The sequence below is a fragment of the Bactrocera latifrons genome, unplaced genomic scaffold (genome assembly GCF_001853355.1).
Source record: "Bactrocera latifrons isolate USDA-ARS-PBARC rearing strain unplaced genomic scaffold, ASM185335v1 scaffold_219, whole genome shotgun sequence".
Classification (NCBI taxonomy): Eukaryota; Metazoa; Arthropoda; class Insecta; order Diptera; family Tephritidae; genus Bactrocera; species Bactrocera latifrons.
Genome location: NW_017535730.1, coordinates 2113 through 21709, shown reverse-complemented (window position 1 = coordinate 21709; position 19597 = coordinate 2113). Strand labels below are relative to the sequence as shown.

The 19597-nt window shown below is 35.3% G+C and overlaps 3 protein-coding genes across 5 annotated transcripts; all 3 read left to right on the top strand.

The window, feature by feature from the left end:
- LOC108968512 lies at positions 1–3399 on the top strand. 2 transcript variants are annotated; one of them, XM_018932600.1, is made up of 4 exons: positions 1–158; positions 233–537; positions 611–2205; positions 2358–3399. In XM_018932600.1, exons 2-4 carry the CDS (start codon positions 240–242, stop codon positions 2787–2789), a joined length of 2325 nt encoding a protein of 774 aa, XP_018788145.1. In that variant the 5' UTR covers positions 1–158; positions 233–239; the 3' UTR covers positions 2790–3399. The 2 variants fall into 2 exon arrangements, with proteins under 2 accessions (XP_018788145.1, XP_018788144.1); XM_018932599.1 differs by having other exon boundaries at positions 228–537.
- Positions 3400–3710: 311 nt separating this feature from the next.
- On the top strand, positions 3711–4648 carry LOC108968495 (protein lin-37 homolog). The gene has a single exon (XM_018932559.1). It carries the CDS (start codon positions 3817–3819, stop codon positions 4615–4617), a length of 801 nt encoding a protein of 266 aa, XP_018788104.1. The 5' UTR covers positions 3711–3816; the 3' UTR covers positions 4618–4648.
- Positions 4649–5546: 898 nt separating this feature from the next.
- LOC108968488 (protein germ cell-less-like) lies at positions 5547–18632 on the top strand. Of its 2 annotated transcripts, none has more exons than XM_018932550.1 (7): positions 5547–5918; positions 14608–14897; positions 14946–15187; positions 15284–15435; positions 15510–16102; positions 17137–17355; positions 17446–18632. In XM_018932550.1, exons 2-7 carry the CDS (start codon positions 14743–14745, stop codon positions 17942–17944), a joined length of 1860 nt encoding a protein of 619 aa, XP_018788095.1. In that variant the 5' UTR covers positions 5547–5918; positions 14608–14742; the 3' UTR covers positions 17945–18632. The 2 variants fall into 2 exon arrangements, with proteins under 2 accessions (XP_018788095.1, XP_018788096.1); XM_018932551.1 differs by having other exon boundaries at positions 5549–5918; positions 14967–15187.
- The last annotated feature ends 965 nt before the right edge of the window (positions 18633–19597 follow it).

The following is a 19597-nucleotide window of genomic DNA, read 5'->3' as shown; positions in this document are numbered from 1 at the left end:
TTCCCTTTCAAGCTTTTTGAGTTTATAAATTTTCTGAGTTGCTGATGGTATAAAAATAACAAAATAAGTGTTGAAGGATATTAAATTTACAATATCGGATTTGTATTGGCATGAGAGAGGTTACTAAAAGTTATAGACGCACAAATTAATGTAAAAAGGTAATACAATCATATAAAATCGAATAAAAAAAAAACTAACACTGGACCATTATTCGGAATTTCGCCAAGGTAAGGCGGGTTATGGAAGGTGTTGGCAATGAAGTTGCGGCTTCAAATGAAACGCTAATGGCAGCAACAAAAAGTGACGTAGTGAAGGATATGTATTTAGTCACCAAGGACACTTTCATTGTCGAACACAAAAAGAAAAGGGATAATGACTCAATGCCAGAATTGAATGGCACTCGAGACGAATTGCGTTCGGTCCAACTAGATGCTTTACCTGATGAGATACTAGAGTTCATACTTACCTATTTACCACCTTATAGAGATTTGGAAAGCTGCAGGCTCGTTTGTAAGCGTTGGAATTCAGTGGTAAAAAGTAAGTGTAAAATATATGTGTGCTTCGTATACATTTACATTGTGGTTTTTAACAAATTATGCTTTTTTTGTAGATTTAATTCGGCGCTCGAAATTAAACTTACATAAAGGTTTAATTGATTATCGATTAAGATGGGAAATTTTTTCACAGCAGACCGCTGCGAATGTAGCAGAATGTAAAAATATAACAAAGAATTTAGCAATACCCCCCTCTCCGCCACCAGTTATCGCTGGACGATTTTCTCACTCAGCTGTAAAACATGGAAATTCTATGTATGTTTTTGGAGGGGGGTCCTCCTCTGATACCACATTCAATGACTTGTGGCGCTTCGACTTGTCCGAAATGAGTTGGGAACGTCCGTTGTCAATGGGTTCCTATCCATCACCTAAAGGCAGCGCATCTATTGTCTGCTGGGGAGAGCAATTGGTCTTATTTGGCGGTTGGCGATACCCATCTTTGCATCCACCATATCAACCATGGTGCCTCTTCGATGAACTTCATTTTTATGACTTGAACACTAATCGTTGGACATTACGCATTAATTTGTCGAGTCCTCCTCCTATGGCAGGACATTCTGCTAGTGTGCATGGTGATCGTATGGTTATATTTGGTGGTTATCAAATTGCTGATGGTGTGAATAGTAACTCAAATGAAACATGGTGCTTGAATCTTAACGAGTTAAAATGGTGGCAACCTCGATTTATGGGTAATACAAAACCTCCACCACGCTATGGGCAGTTTCAATTGGTATTGGATGAGTATCACCTGTTGATTGTTGGTGGTTGCGGTGGTCCCAACAGTGTATACTCAGATGCTTGGCTTTTGGACATGTCACAAGAGTTATGGTTATGGCGTGCCATACCTATACGCAACAAAAAATACGGAGCTACGCATATGTGGTGTAATCCTGCCTGTAAAATTGGCTCTAAATTGGTTGTACTTGGCCCTACACCAAATATGCCACAAGACTTCCAAATGATGAAACAGATGCGTGTGCCTGTTGGCGCATACAGACGTCCAGGTGGTGGTGCACAAGGAGATGGTGGCGTAGGCGGTGCAGCTGCGGAAATGCCAGCACCTCGTTATGGTGTAATACAACAACACAATCAAAACAATATCTTTGATAGGCAAAGACTATTGGGTGGCGGCATACAAATGGCAGCCGTACAGGCAAATCCTCAACCACCCATACAAAGACAACAACCACAGCTGCAGAGACTTGACAATGCACGTTTAGGCGGACCTGACGAACAATATTTTGCCAATCGACGTGCAATCCTGCAACAAAATCAACAACAGCAAGTTAATAATATATACAATAATAATATAAATGGTAGCCATAACAACCTACAACCACGACGTGGTCGTCTTGGTAACTTGCACGCAAATTCACCTGCCAACGCAAGTGCTGTAGAGGAGTGTAACCAAAACCGTCCATCTTGTTCAAATTCTGCTTCTGCACCGTCGCCGTCGCCATCGCCATCAGCATCAAGTTCAACCAGTTCTCGTACAAATGGTACCGCTTCGCCAAGAAACGGTAATGAGGTTATTCCAGGTGGTAACAACTCGAACGACATTGAAGCAGCRCACCGTTTACAGCGAAATTTAGCATTACGTTGTAGGGACAACGAACCATTATTGCCCAAACGTTTCGACGAATTGTATGAAGTGAGTACGAATATGCACACCCACGTATGAATAATTTCAAAACAAAAAAAAAAATATTTTTGATTATTAACATTGGTATTAATAAAATGTACATTTTTGACGCTTTCTTTGAACTCTATAAGGGTATAAAAAAAWATATATTTTACCTACAGGATCCGTTTCGAATGGCAGCGTTTAATGTGCAAAACCGGCCTCGTAGCGTTTCAAAAGATCATAATGAGCGCATACGTCGAATGGAGGAAAAGATGAATGCTTTAAGAAATTCAAGACGTAGTGCAATGGTGGGCGAACCTAAAGCTATCAAGGAGCCATCGCCTAAGCGTATTAAACGAAACGTCCTATCGTTATTCGTTTGTGATCTCTCGGCGGCAATGGATAAGGATGATCCCCATTTGCAATGGGTAGAGTATAAGAATTATGGTGTTATACCTGGAGCACCGGAAAGGTTGATACTTTCTACTATGGTTGCGGGACACGGTGAATTGATATTATTCGGAGGTGTACATAAAGAGACGCTTGGTGAGATAACGCATCAAGTTTCAAATTCGGTCCATTTCCTAAGCGCTCCGCGCGAAATAATTTAAGTTGTTATTTTAAAAGGTAAATATGGTATATTTATAAAATAAAGCTTACTACCTTTATATATATACATTTATGCGAAAATAAGTCGTTTGTATGTTTAGAGCATAATAATACATAAGTGTGTGTGTATTATTTTTTTTTAATTTAATATTTATAATGACTTATTGTTCATTCATTGTCAAACTCTCAATTGAAAGTCTACTTTGAACTCCACTTCATTTCTCCTTCACACAGCTTCCTAAAGTGTTATTCGGAAAAGCATTAATTAGTAAAAATAAAATATTGTTTTATKCTCTTCTAACTGTGTTAAGAGTTAAAATTAAAAAAAAAAAAGGAAATTGTAATTAAAATTAAAATTAAATTTTAGGCTAAGCACAAAGAATGCTGCCAGAAAATCACTAAAGCATATTTCAATAAAAACTATAGACAAAAATGAAAAACTTGTAAATATACATATATAGTACATATAACTAAAACTATAGATTTTTAAATACACTTTGCAAAGACAGATTCGATACCTCCTTTCGCTTGCCGGCACAGACGTGCATATGTTAAACTTATTTGGGGTAATATAAAACCTCAAAATTAAATGGTTTAATGGCATGAATATTTATGTGGAATTTAATATATGTTTTATTTTTCTATAAATATAATTAATAAAAGTAATTTGAACTAAAAACAATTTGATAACTAATTGCTGAGAATACTACCAAAAGCATAATTGTTTCAAAATTCTGAAACCGCTTAATGAATGTTGGATTTATTTCAATGGAAGTGTTAGCTGGAATTTTCAGTATGACAGAGTCTAAAATTAAAATTAAGTTTTACTAAAGTGTAAGATGCGCGTTACGGTAAAGTTACGTATTGCAGTTTTAAAATTTTTTTTACGAAGCAGTAGGCAACTCTGGTGCGTAGTTGTCAAATAGCAAATATACTAGAATTTCGTTCATTGCCAAACAAATTTGAAACTTTCTTTGAAATATTCACGAATTTATAAGCATACAACTTAATTTTGGAAGTTGGAATAAAATGAAAACTCCGCCACAACGTAGAAAAGTACAAAATGATATTCATCAAGCGCGAGGACGTTTCAGAAATGTACTAAACGACACATTGGCCGGTTCCGATGATGATGGGAACGCTAGTGAGGAAGATTTACCGCATCGTGGCCGCCCACCAAAACATTTAGCTAATATAATGCAAAGGGAGATCCAGTCACCACGTAGTTCACGGCATAACAGCTTGTCACCAGGAAAATACATAACACCAACAAAACGCAGAAAGCGTGAAGAGCGAGAATCAGAGTCATTAGGGATAGAGAACGATAAGTCGTCATCGGTACAACCAACACAAAAAATACAAGCCGAGAGTTTTGTTATGAAATTGTTTGATCGTAGTCTTGATCTTTCAAAGTATACCGAACAAACCGCATTATATCCCATATGTCGGGCTTGGATGGCAAATCAACCACGTAATCCAAATATACGGAGTTATCGTGATAGGCGCTCACCATCACCAGTCGAAAGGAAAAGTAATGCTGCTGAGATACTTGAACAGCTACAAAGAGGTGAGATTCGGAACGTGAAGTCAATGCCAGCGCCGAAGCGAACTGATCTGCCAAAAATACCCGTACTAAGTCGTGATGTGTCAAGTACCAAAGAAATTGATGATGTAGTTTTTGGAAGCAAGAATTTGAGCAAGGACGAACTTCTGGATAATCATCTAATGAAGTGGAAGACGCTCAAATCTAGTTGGCTAAAGCAGAACAGCAATTACCAGAAACGTTATGAAATCAACCATTTGATCTTACAACAACTCTTCAAGCCATAAACGATATAATAATAAGATATTAGAATTTTATAAATTACATTAAATACATATGTATTTGTTTTAGCAATAATATGTAAATATGAATATGAATTTAATAATATTTGTCTATTTTGAAGTTTTTGAGTTAATTGATACGTTTTAGTTAAGAAACATGAGTTATCTATTTTTAATTTTGTGGAAGCGTTTGCTCAACTCTTACAAAATTTCATGTGAGGATTATATGCCTTATTCTCAGAGAATCGTTCAGACTACCCGAAGAACCCGTGTTGTGAGGAAGAGTATACCAATTGCTCTTCTATCAAAAAGACGCTTATAGATTCTGAATTTCATTCTATTATCAAAAACTGCAAGAGAGCGGTGATATTCAGACACACTGAAATCATTCGGATAACTGTGCTGCCTCTCARATTTCATGGATGAAGTGATATAGGAGTGGAGGCATTCTATCTGCCTTGCGGAGTCTATTTCAGATTAGATGAATTTAAAATAAATTAATAGTTTAGGTGATAATTTCAAAGTGCTCTTGTTAWGCACTACTTTAGTATGTGTTTTTTTGTATCTAGTCCTGAACAAAGTMGTTTTGAGTGACTTATTACACCCATCCATAAAATTACCTGAAAGTAGTTTGGCTTTATTATAATCTATTTAGTTTTAATTTATATGGAGGACTCTGTAAGATTTTAACCTTTTAAAAMCTTGAAATATTAATATAAACTAAAAAGAACGCAGCTTTCAAGAGGAGATTATAATTATACGGCATAACCTCACCCAAAATTTAAATATTTAGACACGAATATGTCAAAAGAACCAAATTCACTTAATTTATTTTCGTTCAAACCGCTTATCTGTCAAACGCACGTTCAACCAAATGCGTAATTGTTAATTGGAGAAATAAAGACATGGCAACATTGTTCTCTGCAAATMGACTTGTTAAATTTATTTTGTTTATTTTCCTGTTTACTTCCATTCGTGTATGAAGTTTTGGGTGTTTGGTGCAATATTCACGGATTTTAATGTATTTATGATCAGAATACTAATATATGATAAAATTGTTTTAAGTCGTTCGAATTGAAAAATTTTAGTTACAAATCTAGTAAAAAATATCATGAAGTAAAAAAAATGTCTGGATAAAAATGTGAGATGTGAAAAAGTGTTTTCATTAAGGTAGTTAATGTCCTGGTAAATGCGTAGATAATTYCGGAGGGTGTTAAATATTGCAAAAACTCGTATTTGAGCCGCAATTGAAAATTAATATTGAATTATTGCAACGGCTGCAATTTTTATACAACAAAGAGGCTCAAGTAAGTGTATAATTTTTAAGSAATTTACAAATAACAAGCTTATAGTTAATATTGCACTTTATTAAAATATACATACATATGTGAAAATAAACGAAGTATCAAGAATATGAAAATAAAATAGTGATTTATGCGTTTGTCTAAAGTACATATAAATTTCAACAACTTATGTATTTCATTGATTTTGTACACAGCACGCTTGAAATTACCACCCACACTACTGCTAGTGTACTTTTCAAATGCTTGCCTGGTTTTTTTTGTGTCCTTTAACAAAATTTCCAATAAGAGTACCATCATTTTTTGTAGAATTATACCAATTAATTTTTTAGAGGTTTCTTAAAAATATTCTGATAAGCCTATAGATATGTACAACTTATTATTTCTTTACTGAAGCTGAATGATTTGTTTTTGTACTCATAACTGATGCTTTTTGAATGTGGAGGTKACGGACATAAACTAAATCATTGATTGTAAGTACATATGAAAGTACAAAATTATGTAAAATATATGTATTTGCTTTAAATCTGAAGTAAATAAATTCGCTTAATATTTTATTAGACGCAGGAAGCATAATTACAGTGCCTGCTGCCAAGTTGACAGTCCTTGGCCGCATAAAATCCAGGTCCGTTCCGTTTAAAATAAATATAAAACACTTATGAAGTTAAAAATTATATGAGTGTGTAGTAATGGTAGAGTTGATTCGGAAGTTTATTCTGTTACCTTAACCGAGAGACGGCAGGACTGTGGTCTACCACTCTTAAGGATCAAAATGGCGGAAGCATTAGTTTCTATCAGCTATTTTTGAGTATCTTGTATAAAATATAACAAAATAGTGTTGCTTCAAACGATTTCGTATAAAACCCCTTTCACCAAAGAAGTGTGAGATCTGCTGAGGTCTGAAAATCACTCTTGTCAACCACCCTGAAATCATAAGGCGTATCGTTTGAGCATTTTCTCCCAATCCGTGTAAATTGCTTAACTGTTGAACTTCGTTGAAAATACTTGCGTTATTAGAAAAAAATGTATAACTTGTCTGCTATAAGCTACGTCGCTCTTATTTCGCGTAAGTACCGCGYCAGTGAGCCCAAAGACCTCCTATTAAGGTCATAACTGGTTTGCCATAAAGCTACATATTCCTATTGCAGTCTGATCTTAGGCATATCAACTACATGGCACATCAGCCAGCAGGACGGAAATAATTAGCGTCACACAAGGTACCCGCTGACTTGTGAAGCATACATGGCGCCGCTCTCAACATGTATGTACATATTATATATAATAGTATTGAATAATATATTACTCCATTCGGGTACTTTATGGAATTCAAGTGACAACTTGTAAATATGTGGAAAAAGATGGATGAGCCTTCAAGCTATAATTTGCATATGATGGGAATTTCAATCACATTATTATAATTATGTCCATCATTATGTAGTACATTAATAATATCCAATGTATTGTGGCCAAAGCGTACACCTCTAGACAATTGTATCAATCGTACGTTATAAAAGTATTTAATATGTCAAACCGCATTCGTCTGCCTTTGAATTGTGCATAAGTATGTTATTTACATATGTATGTACAAGTACATATGTATGTATGTATGTATATCTACAAAGATCGTTGCCTATTTTTACTTGAGCTGCTATGATGACATCATTGCCTTAACACACTTCAATATTAATATATGTATGTAGTCAGCAGGACAGACTACAATATGCGCGTGCAAGCAAAACTATGACCGAAAATAATCAGATTATGGTCGCGTCAATTTGGAATTTCTGCAGATTATTCTTTTCTGTCCCAAACTAGTATTTATTTGTTATTAAATATTTAAAAACCAAATTAATATTTCATAACAACCATAATATGATAAATAATCTTTTTTTAAACACAGAAATAAATACGAAAAATAAACAATTGCAATGTTTACATATTCAGTAGTTTCAGAAAGGTTGTTCACCTGCTATTTTCAGCCGTTCTGTTAATATTTTTGCACTCGCATGTATGGCAATATATTTATTTTTATTATTTGTATGTAAGTTCTTCTTGCCAAACTGATCTTTACTTGCCTACCGCAACATTTTGTTTTTGTTTTGATTATCACTTTCTACTCATATGTTATACAGGGTCACTATGTTCGTATGTATGTATATCGACTCAATTATATCTATATATAATACATAGTTACATAAATATGTAGGGGCCACTCAATGTATGATACTCATTCCATTACGCTTTTCAAATTTGTTGCTTGCCTTACACATTTCTACCATTTATATGGTCTGTCGGCGTGGTGTAGCGCGTAAATGCTTCGTTTCTTTACACTTATGTTTAGGTTTAAAACAACAAATGCTCGCTGGTTCAAAACCTAACGGTGATTGTGTCTTCTTACTATTTATTCATAATTGATTTGTTGCTTGCTATATTTAATTTGTGTTGTAATTTAATTCGTAATAACTATTTAAACATTATTTGAACAGCTTATCAACTGTGGGTTTTCGTTAAAACTTTAACATTTATCCACATTGTTCAGCATAGGCTCTGGAGCTGTTAAATTAATTGCTATTGGACTCAGGCTTGTAGATTTATAACGTTCTGAAATTTATGTAGTTATGTAGTCTAAACTCCCTGAGATACAATATTTTACTTAATTGTACAAATGCGTAGCTTCAGTAATTGCTACAATTTAACTTACTCAAGAAATGATATGAAAAAAAAAAAATAAATAATAATAATAAAAAAGTTAACCTCGGTTACACTGAAGCTATAATACCCTTAACAGGAGTATTTCTTATAGCATAAAAAGGCATAAAAAGATCTTTATCTTGATTTTCATCGGTTCGTTTGTTTGGCAACCATATATTATAGTAGCCCGATCTGAAAAATATTGACGGAGATTATGGCATTGCCTTGAAATAAAATCCATTCCGCATTTCTCAAATAAAAAAGTACTTCATACAAGTACTTGATTCTGATCGGTGTTATAGTGGTCCAATATCGGCGATTGTGATGAATGAGCAGCTGCTTTGAAAGAAACACACCTGAGTAAAATTATAGATCGATATCTCAAAARCTTGGGGACTAGTTTCGTGTATAMATATACAGGCAATCGAATATATCGAATCGGCTCTTCACGTCGATCATTTATATACAATCCATTGGCCCTGATGAAATTAGCATGCTGATGCTAAAGTGGGCTTCACGGTAGTAAGCTATCTCACCAAGATCCTCTAGCTGTCAAATACTCGATGTGTGRAACTATTGTAAATCTGGGAAACCTGCCAACAAAGGAGAGTCCTATAGTCCGATAACTCTGCTCTCCCCAATAGTAAAGACACTTGASGCCTTGCTATTCYCGACCTTCACACACRCCASCTGAGCCTAGAAAACTGCCAGTACCACCATAGGACTTACCGTCATAAATGCTCAGTTGGTTCATGGTCTTAACTAGAAACCACCCAGTGAGAGGACGAACTACAGAATTGAAGAGCTGTACTATCAACGCCCTGAGCGGTCGTCAATCAGTCGTACTATTTTGAGGTAAAATCTCAAAACTGGGAAGAATTAAAGACGGGGTTCCGCAGGGTGGTGTCCTTTACCCGTTATTGTTTAACTTCTATATCTCGAAACTCTCACAACAACCAGAGGAAATTTTTATTACCTCGTACACTGATGATTGCACGATAATGATGTCGGGCAATGAAATCGATGGCATGTGCTCAAAAGTAAAAGGCTATCTCTCAGATATTTTTCGCTTCTTCGCTACACAGAACTTAACACTACCCCCCACTAGATTCACAACGAAAACTGGACGAAGGTGGAAAGAATTGATTTTTTTGGCGTTAAGATTCCGATTGTAAATAACCCTAAAATTTTAGGTGCAACTTTCGACAGTCTGTGCTTCTTCACAGCAAAATCCTCAAGTCGCTAGACGGCAGCACATGTGGAAAGAACAAAGAAACGTTGTTGGCAATTTACAAGGCAATCAGCCGGCCTGTCCTTAACTACGCAGAGGGGAATGCTCCAAACTTGTCAGAACACTGCATTCCGGACTACGACAGGATGCCTTTTGATGTCTCCGATCGAACACCTGCATAGTGAGGGCCGTATGCTCCCGGTTAAGGAGCATAATAAACTCCTCTCCAAGCAGTTCCTGCTGGGGTGCTTTCGCAGAAAACTACGTCGGCGACATGCCACTAACTGCCGACAGGCACTGATCGCCATTCACAATGCAGCCATTAACACCGACTCCCTCTCTGTGAATGGCATACTTGGAGACAAACCACCAGCCCTTGTCGACGGAGAAAGATTGACCTTTACGCAGTTTCGTTCTGGATACTGCAGTGGGTGAAACTCCTACTTATCCAGAATAGACCCTGACTTATAAAATATACACATGTATGTCCAGCGGGCAATGAGTTCCGGCATGGCAYTGGCAACCTCTTTGCATGTGCTGCTAACCCTTCTCATCTGACACCCTTCTTCCTTTGGTCCGACCCCGTCGAAACACACATTTCCTGATCCTACCGCTGAATGACCTCGACGACAACTCATCTAATCCTTACCATACCAACGGAGATTAGGTTCCCGTTACAACAACAACAACAACATCATTTGCACACATATCTATATTTTATAGAATCTCCGAAGTTTCCTTCTTGATGTTAAAATTTTTTGCCAAACATACATATGTACTACCAATACCCTGTTCAGGGTATAAGAATTAAAAGTATGAATAATAGAAACAGCCTTGGGTCCGGCACGAAACTTACCAATAGGAAATAATTGTGCTAAATGCCCTTACGAATGTTGAGGAAAACAAAACTAACACAATAATGATGTAATCTTCATTACAAATAAGTAAAAATTTGAAATAACCGGTGCTATTGGCGATAAATGCTTTTAATTAAGGGAAAAAATCTAAACAAAAGCCGTCGGTTTTCGTGCTTTTAATTTAACGCTTCCATGTGCACATCATTCATTGTGGAACCCATATACCGACTTAACTCTTCAATTGCAATCCTATTATATTATATACATATATTCGTTTGTATTGTACACTTTTATTTGATATTCGCAATTAAATTTTTGCTTTAAAACAATTACATTTAAATTCAACTTTTGTTATTACACGATTTATTACATGGATGAAGGGGTATGAATCAATAAAGACAATAGTAAGGTCTGGTCCAATTTCATACACTTTTGGAGTGGTTAGAATGATTAACCTTATGAGCACTGTCCAGTAAATGTCAGTCTGTCCCTCTGTATATACGCGAACTAGACCCTCAGTTTTTGAAATAACGATCTGAAATTTTGCACACGCTCTTTTCTCACCAAGAAGCTACTTAATTTCGAAACCGCAGATATCGTACCACTATAGCATATAGTTTCCATACAAACTGAACGATCAAAAACAAGATGCATATATTTTATGCACTTTAATGGTGTAAGGAATGCAGATGTGAAAGTTATTACAGCTCTGATACATTCAAGGTTAACCTTTTTTCTACTATTAAGCTTATTTTCTGATCCCAGATAGATATTTGTAACCTTGTGCCCAAACTAGACTAAAAGACATTTCAAATTAAAATGCCCGTGACGTTTCTGTTATGTCTCCTCAGCAATTAAAATCGAATATTTAACGTGCTTTGTATAACAAATACTAAAAAAAAATTGAAATCACTTTGAAATACCGCGCTTGTCAAATTCCACTGGTATTTGTTGTAGCCTACGCAATGCACTTATCAAAAGCAAATAAAAAACGAAAAGGTGGGAGGCGCATTTCGTTTCAACACATCTGTTCATTTTATCGCTAATTAAATTCGTGGCAACATAAATTTCACTAGAGCCGGAAGTTTTAAACGTTTATCGCGTTGAATTCGTGAACTTATAATAAATTCGAAATGTGCAGCAACTTTTTTGACATTTCTTGCATTATGTTTATAGAAGCTAACGGAAGTAGTGAGCAAGTTTGAACGTGTTTTATGAAGCCGTAATTGAAGGTATCTCAACTGAAGTTGGAGAACCTATTTTTGGTAAAAAAGTGTATTTCGCTTTTTTCTTTATTTTTTTTTTAGAAAAAAACTTCCTACAATAATTCAAAAATAATAAAAAATCAGCATAACTTCAAACAATATAACAAAATGATCATGTTTTAACTTGTTTTTCATTGAGTAAACACTCCGTAAATATGCCGTTGTTTCTCAATTTCATTCGTCATTGTTGCTATTCTTACATTCCTTTCCGTTGTGTGGAGTTCTCCTAATATACATACATATACATATATATATATATATAATATGTAATTAAAGGAATTACAACACCAGCATATAGTTGCAACATTTCCATTTCGGGCCACTACGCATTTTCTTTGTGAGCATAAAACTTGTTTTTGTTTATAATCTCTTTTTTCCTATATTTCCTCCAAACATAGCATTCGGCCTTGACATATTTACCTTAATAATATTACAGCATAACAAGTTTGTTTTTGTTGCGCTTCATATCATTTACTATAGCACATAGATACATATGTATGTATGTATGTACATATATCGTAGCGTATCATATCGTAAATTTATTTTAAATTCAGTGCCAGTGTGTGTGCTAGCTATTCATAGCCATTGATATTGGAGTGTTGGGCCACACACATTTCCTCTACGGGGATATGTACATACATACATATGTATGTTGAAATCATCTAAAAGAAATCAAATCATAGCATTTTTATAGTAGTTTGTTTAGAACTTGATTTATTTCACTAGATAGACGTGTAAAATATGTTCGTCATGTTCAATAAAATTTTTCTTCATATTGTAAAATTWATTTTTATTTATTATCACTAAAGCATGCAAACTGTATGATCAAAAGTTCTTTTATGGAAAACTTCTTTATTTGACAAGATATCTTCGTCAAATTCGTCAGCGATACAATTATCGAAGATATTGTTCAGATCGAACCACCATAGGGTTGCTTTACAAACTCATGGAATAAAGCCAAGATAAAGATCTTTTTATGCTCTTTAATGCTATAATATTCTCTAATGTCATCCATATCCTTTACTTTCTCTCTTATAGTAAACTTTCAGCCTTAAGCTCTTATTCAATTCCCTTACGTGTTGAACATAATGCTCGGGACAGACAGCAGCAGCACGACAGTGAACTGAAAATGGCGTTGTGAATCCTACTACATGAACTTTTGTGAGAGGGCGGCAACATAACAATGGCCGGCATGTACACAAAACAACGCAGTTGTCCATTTTGAATGTACACAATTTCGTTGTGGCCATACTAATACCTTGCACTTCAATGAAATTTTAATATTTTGTTCAAAGTRAAATTTCTTATACAAAAAATAAGTAAATAGGTAAATTTATTCGTTTCAAATTATCAATTGTTATTATAAATGATGTAACAGAGMTATTTTATGCTTTTATTTGTAAAATAACGGCAAGTTTGCTAGAGCTGTGAATAATTTTACATTTTACACCACTCTACCTCATCTCTCTATCTTCCATTCTACTGTCAACACTACTGTCGTTGGCAAATATAGGATCAAATTKAAGTTAGCGAGAACGACAACTGTCGGCTTGCAGTCGTGTAGTCGTGCAGCTGTCAAAATAGGTYTGWCCATAARAACGTGTGTATTTTAATATTTGACAGATGTCGTTGCCGTCTGTCGCGAGCATTGTGTTCAACACGTTATGGTAAATTAAACTTTTTTTCTATTTTCAAATCCCAACAGTGCATATTTCTAATAAAAACAAAATTAACACCTATTTACTGGATACTGTTCAGATTAGATTCCGTAGGATTCCGTTGTTGAACGCTCCAGAAATGTCCAGAAATGCTCCAAGAGCGTATTTCTTATATTCAAGAGGACTTTCAATATTAAATGTCATTGTATGAAGTGCAGTCTCTATTGATCTGCCTTGGACAAGCTTTTAAGAGGCGCTACGGCCTTTATGCGCGCGTGCAAAACTTTCTCTAGCGTTTTCAGCCTAGCTTCTCTCCATGAGTGTGGCACTTARCTGAACTTCAAGTATCSATTAAAAATAGCCTTTAGCCATGGCACGGATAGACAGCGCGCATTATGTAGCATTKCTGGAATGATTCCGTCCGTACCGGGAGTTTTGTATGGGTCGAATTAGCGGATTGTCTATTATTTTGAAGTGTCTGTGTTTTTTCTTTAAAAAAAAGTAAAGCACCTCGAAATGTGTCACCCTTAATTTTACTCAATTTTACTTTCTTCCAGTTTTTGATTGCTTCAGAAAAATAAATAAATATTTATACTCAAGCAAACATATTTAATATTTCTTTGATTTTCTGCACTGAATATCGATTTRTTTGGAATATAACCGATTTTTCTGCGAAGAGAAAGCAGTGTGGGTGTGTGAGCCCGCAATAAAGGAAGCAATCTGATACTATTCAATTATATTTATAAGATTTTACAACTTCGTGCATACATACATACATATGTTAATATGTACGTACACACACACATTATTGTATACTGGTTTGTCTGTATATGAGTTTAAATATGTTGATGAGATTAATGGAATTTCTCAATGCAAGCCCTATCAAGTACAGCGAACACAATGTATAAAGAACAAAGCAACAGCTAGTCTTAGTATAGGTGCTTTTGTGCGGCAAACTTGACATTTCTCATGTGTTTACCATTTTATTTATAGACAAACAACAATAGGTTGTRTTAAAAAGGCGGCAAGCGGCTAAAACTGCCAACAACAACAGTTCCAGTGTTGCTTCGAACACATTTTGACCAAGTCTCAAGGCAGCGTGTAGCACGCTAAACACAACGCACAGCAATGGGTCAGCTTGTGGCAAAATTAGCCGTACCATTACAACATTGCAGCGACAATGTGGTAAATATATTAGCCGGACGTCGCAAAAGAAAACGTTCGCTAGACTCGAGCAAYGCTTCAGATGAATCGCAGAGCAGTGAAACGCAATCGCCAAAGAAGTATGTATGCCTTTTTGTTGCTTTATTTTTTTTTATTACTTTCTTAAGAGATTTTCGTTTTACGCGCAGAAAAAGGCTACTCACCACCACCCAATACATATACCAAGCGCTCTTTAAGGAGCAAAAGAATTCCGACATTGCTGTGATGGCGCTGGGCAAAGTGTGGAATCTGCACAAAGTATATCTGTGCCAGAGTCCGTACTTTTACAGCATGTTCAATGGTTCATGGAAGGAATCGTGTCAAGATTTTGTGCACATAAAAATTTTGGATGAACGCATCACGTTGGAAGGTAAGCTGATAAATAGGAATATATACTACATTTACATACATAAATAAAAAAAAATTATAATTATAAATAACTCTTTTTTATTTAACTGTTTTTTAGCGTTGGACGCCGTTTTTGGTTCCATGTACTCCGACGAGATTGAGATTGATCCAAAGGCGGTGATTTCAGTGTTGGCCACCGCGACGCTCTTCCATTTAGAAGGCATTATTGACAAATGCGCTGAAGTCATGATTGAAACCATTAACGCCGAGGTGYGTAAGACTCGCTATAACTTTGTTGCTACAAGCTGCTGYAATACCTTTTTTATTTTTTCTCTTATTTGCAGACTGCCATTAGTTACTATGAAGCCGCTTGCCTCTATGGCAGCGTGAATGTTAAGAAAGCTGCAATGGTCTTTCTGGAAACAAATTTGCTCTGCATTTATCACAAAGATGAGCAACTGCTGCGTCAAATCAGCRTCGAACTAATGACCAAATTGGTAGCCAGTCCCGATTTATATGTGATGCAGACTGAGTTTTCTTTATACACATTGCTGCGCACTTGGATGTACTTGCGTCTGCATCCATTGTACGATGCTGAAAATACTGCGGATAAAGCGCCTGTAGCTGGTGCGGGTGATGGCAGTAGAAGTGCCGTTGGTAGCAATAATAATAACAGCAATAACGAGAGTCAGTGTCTGTCAGATCTCGTAAAGGATTACTTTGCGCATCGCAGTGAGAGACGTTCATTCCTGGCCACACCCGAAGGTCAACAATTTGTGCCGCCATTCCAAGCGCTACGCACGCAGTACTTAACCAATCATCATACAGATTTGAAAATCGTACTTAATGATAATATTATTCCAAAGGATTGGCTGCATAGTCATGTGCTAAGTCACTGGCATTCGATTTTGAAGGTCGACCATTTGCCGGAGGAGGGGTAAGTGTATTTTATATGTGTATGCGAWTCTAATTTGTAATATATATAAGTACATTTATAAATCCAACACCTGTGAAATTAAAGAGATTATAGGCTTTTTAGTTTTTGAGAAATCATAAAAAAAATTTGTGTAAACAGAAAAAACGTTAATATCCTTTGCACAGAAACTATAATACCCTTCACAGGTATATTTTTTATAGCATAAAAGGGTATGAGGAGAACTTTATCTTGATTTTGATTAATCARTTTGTATGACAACTATATGCTATATTAGTCCGATCCKAGCAATTTATTCGCAAATTGTAGCTTTGTGGCAGAGAATAATATGYGCCAAAATTCATGAAGATATCTCATCAAATAAAATAGTTTTCCATACAAAAATATGTTTTGGAGCGGTCAGTTTGTATGACAGCTATATGCTATAGTAGTCCGATCTGAACAATTTCTTCGAAGATTATGCCGTTGTCGTGAACAACAAAATAACCCAAAATTTCAAAAACATATCTCGTGAAATAAAAAGTTTAYCATACGAAAACAAGATTTTGATCGCCCAGTTTGTATGGTGGCTATATGCTATGGTGGTTTGATATCGGTGGGTCCGATAAATATGCAGCTTCTTGGTCAGAAAAGCATGTGACCAAAATTTYAGATAGATATCTCAAAAACTAGTTCGAGAAAAAACGAGTTTAAAGCTTCGGGTAAAATAATAAAGTCCAGTGTCAACCCGCACAGACGGCTTGGATGTCGTGTAACTAAAGTAGCTATAGCTYAGGAAATAGTGAATATTTTGATAAACCTGCTTAAAAAGTTAAGCTTTGAAAATATGGAGGAATTTACTTTATTCAAAGTCTCACACYAGAATATCCCCAGAAGGGAAATATTTATTTTTCACGTTTCTTTAGCAAATAATTAACACTTAAACGTAGTGCAAGCAAAAATATGCATTCCACGATCTTCTGCAATCTCCTAAAAACAATTTCAAATTATTATTTAATTTACTGTATTTTTGAAATTTTTTTACACCTTTTTCGCAGACCGCAAAACCTTGATGCCGATGTGTTTTATAAGAATTGCATGCGCTGCGGCCGCATTCTACTTGAGCCTGGCTACCAGAAGTGGCGGTGGACGGGCTTCAACTTCGGTTTAGATCTTGTGCTGGTCGCTGATTCACGCTTGCTTAGCATACGACGTCACCATCGCAATGAACACGAGCGTTTGCTGAGCCTACAAACGAAAAGGCAGTTTATGATACGGTAAGCATGAGGAATAAATCTAATAATGTCCGTTTCTTAGTTAAGTTGTTTAAAACATTGTCATCAYCCTTTCTTTTTCATACGCAACAGCACTTCGGTGACATCGATCAATTCACAACGGCAACCGACATTTACGCAAAAGACCGAAATAAGCTCACTCAGTCTGGAAAAGAATCAAGAGGTGACAATAATGCTCATGGACACGTTGCTGGTGCATCCCTTGCTCATATCGGTGAATTTGTTGGTGGTGCCGCCGGCGTCGCAGCACTTCAAGCAACATGTGTACGGTAACGAAGACACAATTAATGYGGCGACAGTTCCTATATCAGAAATCGGTGCCAATTGTAATCCGGCTGATGAAGCGCAACGGGCGGGCACRCCAACAAGYAGCAATGTGACTGGCGARCGTCTGCTSTTGGCGGCAGATGACTCAGCGGTGTGTGTAGTGCCACCTTCACCGCCAAATGTACCGTCAATACTGCTTACACCGCCTACACATCGTGCTGCCTCGAMAACGTCTACAGTGTCAACGGCTTCATCCGTCGGTTCGGCGGTGTCGGTCTCCTCGTCGGCATCGGATTTCGTTTAAGTTGTTGTAGCTAAAAGCCATAGGCATTATGGAGACGTTCCATATATTTTGTGATTATTTTACTAATGAAATCGTGTTCAGTTTTTCATTCGTTGGAATATTATTTTATAAACTTATACACAACATTACTTGTAATTCTGCCATAAAAGCGCACAATCAAATATGAAAAAATGCTTGTCCAAATATTTTTTTTTTTTGTATTTGCGCAGAAAATGAAAAGTGAATTACGCTCGGACTTTTTATTGGAATCGAAGTGTTTATATATATGCTATATCATGTAGAAACAAAATTTTACTTTATGTACGTTAATTTTAAAAAAGCATTCGAGCTTGGAAAAATTTTAATTTTTCTTGTAAATTTTTTTTTTTAAGTTTTGTATGATATTGAATTTGAAGTTATTATAAATTAGTAATACTCATTTTTGCGGCTTTTCAGAATTTACAAGTCACGTCAATAAAAATAAGAGAAATCTAATTAGAATGTCGTTTTCGTTTGCGCTGGCGAAGTCGTATAAAATATTGTTGTTGTAAATACATATATTTGTATTGAATTAAAATTTATGAAGATGTATATCAACTTTTTTATACTTATATAATAACTTGTAATTTACTATGTACATACATTATGTATAATCATGAATGGTGTCGCACAAGAACATAATATACAACTAACTGCGTTAACAAATTAATTCTAAATGCATTTAAATTTTGAACTCAGTTGCAGGGTGGTTGCGAAGTTTCTCTTTAAGGAATTTTTTGTATTTTAAATTTTTATTATTAAAAGTTTAATTGGAAAATCGAAATCAAAAATTGGAAAATTAATTTTCAATACCAAAATAAAAAAATAAAAATTTGTAAACATATTTTTAAGGTTATAAATAAATTAATTGTATTGAGTAGTTTGAAAAAAAATTTATTAAAAATATTATCGAAAATTCTTTCATTACTATATTTACATTTTTATTGCCAATTTTCAATTATTGTTTTTGTTTTAATTTTTTCCTAAAAGTTTTTTTAATTTTTTTCTAATAATTTTTTTTTTAAATAAGTTTTCGAAAACTACTGCAATGAACGTAAACGGTTATATCGTAAAAATGTTGAAAACCGTAAAAATTCCATTTCAAATAGTTTGGAAGGGTGAATTGTTATCGATAACACCGGAGTTGAGTTGTAATTACCGAACCAAATCGAGTTGTTGTTGTAGTTGTTATTCATACCATCAACGATAATATCGCAAACAAGTTGAAAATTTTACCATTTTCAGTTTAAACTGGTTTGGCAGGTTCAGTTGTCGTCGATAATACTGAAAATTTCAACTGAAATGGAGTTCAGTTGTAAAAAGTAAACCACATCGAGTTTTTTTTTTTGTTATTTTAATGGTTAACCAGACCTAAAGTGGTAAACAGTAACAGTAATATCGTAAAAAATTGAAAACGGTATTAATTAATTTTTAATGGYTTGRYAGGTTCMGYTGTYRTCGACAAKACTGAAWATGTCAACTGAAATGGAGTTCAGTTGTAAAAAGTAGAACTAACYGATTTATATTTGTTGGTTTAGCGGTTATCCATACCCGATCTGGAAGATAAGTTAATTGTCAAGGAAGTCACGTAGCCGAAGGTCTYAGAAGCGTATTTTTACAATTGGGTCAAACCAT

Excerpts from the sequence above, each read along its gene's own strand:
- LOC108968495 (XM_018932559.1), top strand. The coding sequence starts at position 3,817 with ATGAAAACTCCGCCACAACGTAGAAAAGTACAAAATGATATTCATCAA.